The sequence below is a fragment of the Alligator sinensis genome, unplaced genomic scaffold (genome assembly GCF_000455745.1).
Source record: "Alligator sinensis unplaced genomic scaffold, ASM45574v1 scaffold193_1, whole genome shotgun sequence".
Classification (NCBI taxonomy): domain Eukaryota; kingdom Metazoa; phylum Chordata; order Crocodylia; family Alligatoridae; genus Alligator; species Alligator sinensis.
The window spans coordinates 811633-816578 of record NW_005842199.1 but is presented as its reverse complement, the minus strand read 5'-3'; the positions used below and the strand labels follow the sequence as shown (position 1 = coordinate 816578).

The 4946-nt window shown below is 44.6% G+C and overlaps 1 protein-coding gene across 10 annotated transcripts in view; it reads left to right on the top strand.

The window, feature by feature from the left end:
* The window catches only part of UROS (uroporphyrinogen III synthase), a 66069-nt gene that overhangs the window by 28795 nt on the left and 32328 nt on the right, over positions 1-4946 (top strand). The window contains exon 7 of one of the 10 annotated variants that reach the window (XM_025207563.1): positions 2551-2726. The exons of the other annotated variants lie outside the window; for them this stretch is intronic. Within the exon in view, the coding sequence (XP_025063348.1) occupies positions 2551-2711 (161 nt within the window). The 3' untranslated portion in view covers positions 2712-2726. Of the gene's footprint in view, positions 1-2550; positions 2727-4946 lie in introns of those variants that run through there. 10 annotated transcript variants of the gene reach the window in all.

The window sequence follows — 4946 nt, the reverse complement described above, 5'->3', positions numbered from 1 at the left end:
ACTTTTTGTGAATTTTTTTTAGACACAGCGGCTGATTATTATTTATTGGGTGATTGTAAGGTAGGACAACTACAAGCTGTACAAAGATACTTCATTATCATGCAGCTGGGATTCTAGGATTTGGAAAAAAACCTGTAGTATAAGAGGAAAGTGCCAGGACAATGAGATTGGCATTAGAGTTTCAGATGCATGTAGCATTCCAGAGAGCTCATAATTGAGGTTCATGCTGACTTCAGAGTGTATTCATATTGACATCTGCTAAGAACACACTTGACAAAAGAAGCTCAACAAATTTAGGCATGAATTAATCTTGAACACTTTGAGATTCACTGCTAAATCCAACTTGGTATGTGTGTCGGCCCCAGGAGCTCTATAAACTTCTGCATTTCAGTGCACACAGAGTTAAATGACAATTTCCCTTTCCTGCTCCACAGGACATTTTCTGTTAGCAGTAAGATGCTAAGGATACTCTACTGTAGAGTCTCAGAAAGGATCCATAATGAACCTGGAGGTTGGGCTGTCCTTGGTTGATAAAAAGGAAGACCTCTGTTTAATGGCTTCCTGCTCCAAACATATAAGGAAAAAGACAAACATTGGGTTAGGGATATGTGCAGTATCTGTTAACTGAACAGAGTGCCCCAGACTTTGAAAACTGCCCACCTTTGGCCAGGGAGATGAAAAAAGGCAGATGGTGATCAATGCAAGTATTATTATTACTGTAGTTTGGTGAGTTACTGTAGCTGCTAGTTTAAATAATTTACTGGAGCCCACACTTCATCCCCTTATTGCCTTCATGCCTTTTGTGTCAAGGTGCCTAGGTCCCACACAAATGTTAGCACCCTGAGATATTATTTTTGGACATTGCGCATAAGATGGAAAGTTCTAGCGTATTCTTTTCTGCACAAGATTTCAGCAGGCCAGTGAAAAATGGGATCATAGCTGGCACATCCTTGTTCATTTACAGACAGGGTGACAATTAGGCTTTTAAAGTGCAAAAGGAATTTTAAAAATAATTTTAACGGGCAGTACAGGGGCCCCGAGGGCAGCAGGGCCTGGCTGGGCCCGGCACACAGTTCCCACGCGCCACACCGGGTCCTACCACCAAGGGCCCAGCCTAGCCGAGTAGCAGAGGGACCCCGGGGCCGGCAGGACCCAGCTGGGCCTGGCATGCAGTCCCCCACGCACCGCACCGGGTCCTGCCACCAATGGCCCGGCCTGGCCAGGCAGCAGAGGGACCCCAGGGCCAGCAGGACCCAGCTAGGCCTGGCACACGGTTCCCACGTACCACGCCTGCCACCAAAGGCCCTGCCCAGCCAGGTGGCAGAGGGGCCCCGAGGGCGGCAGGTCTTGCCACCAAGGGCCCGGCCCAGCAGCAGAGGGGTCCCAGGAGCCGACTGGGCCCAGCGTGCAGTCCCCGCATGCCGCACCGGGTCTTGCCGCCATGGCTTAGAGTGCCCCACTCCCGCTGCTGCTGATAAAGGTAAGTTATGGGCCCTGGGCAGGGGCCCTCCAAGGTGCCTGGGACCCTGAGAAGGTGGGCTGTGGCCCTCCAGGGGAAGCTAGGACCCTGGGCGGGGGGGCTGTGGCCCTCCAGGGTGCCTGGGACCCTGGGCTGGGGCCCTGTGGGGGATAGGGGCTGTGGCCCTCCAGGGGGGAGCTGGGGCCCTGTGGGGGCCAGGGGACCCACCCCTCCTGAGCAGCCCCCCCACAAGGTCCCCCACACCCACAGTCCCCCCAGCAATCGCCCACCTACCCACAGACCAACCCACATCCCTCCACACGCACCCATCATGTGCAAAGAAAACCAAAAGTACACATCAACACATATAGGTATTTAGAATTTATTTTAGCATGATGATAGAGACACTGGTAGGTTTCCACATTGCTTTACCATTGTAAATACAAATGTAAATAAAGCATTGCCCAACTGAGTGGTCTTTTCTGTTAATTGTGGAAAAACATGGATTTTGGGATATTTTTAAAAATAGATTTGGGATGCTGCTGCAGCAGTCCAGCTGGCACAAGGGGTAGTGTCCCCAGGTACCAAGTGGCTGAGCTCCAGAAGCTCTGGAGAGTGAGTAGCCCTGAGCTGCTTGCCAGGGCAGGTGTTTGTACTGCTGGGGCCAGAACAGGGCAGCTTTTTATACTGCTGGGGACAGCACAGGTGCTGGCCCCAGGCTCTAGCTCCCCCTGGCTGCAGATCCAGGAGGAGCCAGGCAGGGTTATTTTGCCCCAAGTGGCACAATTTGCTCCTCAACAAAGTGCATGTCCGAGCACGTGCGCTGAGGCAAAAAGCCCCGGCTCAAATTTGCACTGTTTCTATTTGAGCTGCTGCAAGCGCACGTGCTTGCATGTGTGGATGTGCCTTGTGAGGGAAAAATAGGTTTGGGATGAAGTTCAAAGAGAAAAGTTCATGCGGTACCAGCATTCTCTAGGGATTGGGATTGGTACATTTTTAAGAAATCCTATAATAGGGAAGGATCTAAACTGCACCTAAGAAAAATGACCTAAGAGCTCTATTGATTGTCCCTAAATAATGCTGTATTACAGAAATGGAAGTTTATCTCACCCAGATAAATGACTGCACCATTGCAATGAACAAAATAACAGCTCTTGAAAGAACACAGCATTACCTAGCATGCAGGTTCAAAAGTTTGAAAAAATCAGGAAAAGGAGAGGAAACATCAACCGTTAGACTGAATTTAAAATAAAGTGATTTTTTAAACATCGTACTTCCTTTATGGTTTGCCTACCTCTGATTTTAAGAAAATAGCCCTTTGCTACCTGAGCGTGAGAGTTCAGGTACTGCCCTCATTATATTAAGCTTTGGCTTATACCTCCGGGATCACACACTAACCTATTCTCCTCCCCCAGATGAGTTCCATGCAAGATGAACAGGGAATAGATAGCTGCTTTTGATATGCTTATCCCTGGTTTTACTGTTCACTCTGGTTTTACTGTTCACCCTGCTTGGCCCAGACAGCTTTTCCCAATTCTGTACATTCACCAGCAGTGCAAAGGAGGGAACTGCTTCTGATAAAAGCAGCCAGACTGGGAACAACACCTTCTGGTGGCAGATAGGGAAGTAAATCAGCCACAGCAGAAAAACAAGAACTGCATTTTTTTCAGCAGAAGTCCTGAGCAGAGAGAATTTCTCACTAGATTACAACCAGCATTTTAACATACCACAAGATTGTAAGGTTCGCAATATACTTTCAAGATACCACCAACCAAGGAGTATCATTTAGTTCCAATAATAATACAGCTTCCAGTCATGGGGTCTCCTTGTTGATACATACCTAACCAAACTCAAGACTTAGCAGAATGATACACTGATCAAGTATAAATATGCACAAATTCCTTACGACAACTCCACAATATGAAATACATCAGAATGCCCTGCATCAGTGTTTTATACTATGTCAATATTAGTAAGACATTTAGTCTCATTTACCAATAAAATTACAAATAAAGAGTTGAGAGAGAGAGAATGAGCAGAAGTTTGTAATTAAAAATTGACTGTCAGCGTGAAAATAAAATCTGAGGTAGCAATAGGGTTTTTTTGTTACTCACTTTCCATGTCTTTGGCATTGACTTTGGCTTAGGTGATTGAGAAACTGTATCAGTTGACTTCTTAATTAAACAGATAGTTTCAGTCTGTTTTCAAGACAAATCTTTTTAGCTTTATTAACATTTAATGCCTTTGTAGTGCTGGCTATGGAAATAGAGGGTACTGTTGGGGCCAGTCCTTGTTATATTGTCCAGAGCTATCAAGCTATTATTCTTTGCTTTGTAAACACAAGTCAAAAAGGATTAGTGTTACTTTCCAGATATCACATTGGCATTTCAATTAACTGACATGAGCCTTGGTAGGGTTGATATTAACATATTTTGCCTTTATCTTGCAGAATACTCTTTTCATTCTATCTCAAGTTCTTTGTTGCTTCCTGTAATTTATTACCAACATGTCTGTGGTTCCTAATAAAACTTCATTTTGCAATTAGGATATTCAGATAAATCTGTGTTGACTACTAATAAGGTCCTTCAATATGATTTTTACTATGTTGCCTCTGTCTTTCCCCAGAGGAAATGCTGGTGCTTAATGTTACAAACTAAGAATTTACTTCTGGGGTTTAAAATAACCAACTTAGTGCGTTGTTTGTTATTCTGCTGGAGCTCTGAAAAAAATGAGGGGGAAACTGAAGTCTAAATTAAATAGTAAGTTTAGAAGGACTCCACTTATTTTGAGAAATAATTTAGTTGTATGGAATTTTACCTCAGATCCCTGTGTTCCTCAGTGAGAGTTTTCCACTGAATATCCTATAGGAAAGGCAAATCTGTGCACAAGCATCAGAACATGACTATTCAAATGTATTTTCATGCTGAAAAAATGCAGAGTTTGTTCCATCTATGGCTAAAGAAAGATAGGTTCTATGACTGCATCTGTGGCAGATCTGGACACCCTTTTCAATTAAAATAATACCTATACAAGGGCCTCTCTCTTCAGTAGTAAAAATGGCAAAAACTGTTATATAGAAATAGCTACCACATTGGATTTAGTAGCGTAATTATTTTTGTGAAGTATTTCAAGCTGAAATCTGGTAAAGAATTATGTACTATTTCTTTGATTAAAAGCTCTCCCAAAATTATAATACTAAAAAACCTGCTAAACCACCATTTTATTTTCACTAAAAACCAGTTATCAGCTTAGAAAATTGGTGACGGACAGGGGGGACAAGGCTGAACTCCTCAATGAGTTCTTTGCCTCAGTGTTCCTAAGCGAGGGGCAAGACAAGTCTCTCACTGGGATTGTAGAGAGGCAGCAGCAAGGCACCAGACTACCACGCGTAGACCCTGAGATGGTGCAGAGTCACTTGGAGGAACTAGATGCGTCTAAGTCGGCAGGCCCGGATGAGCTCCATCCAAGGGTACTGAAGGCACTGGCT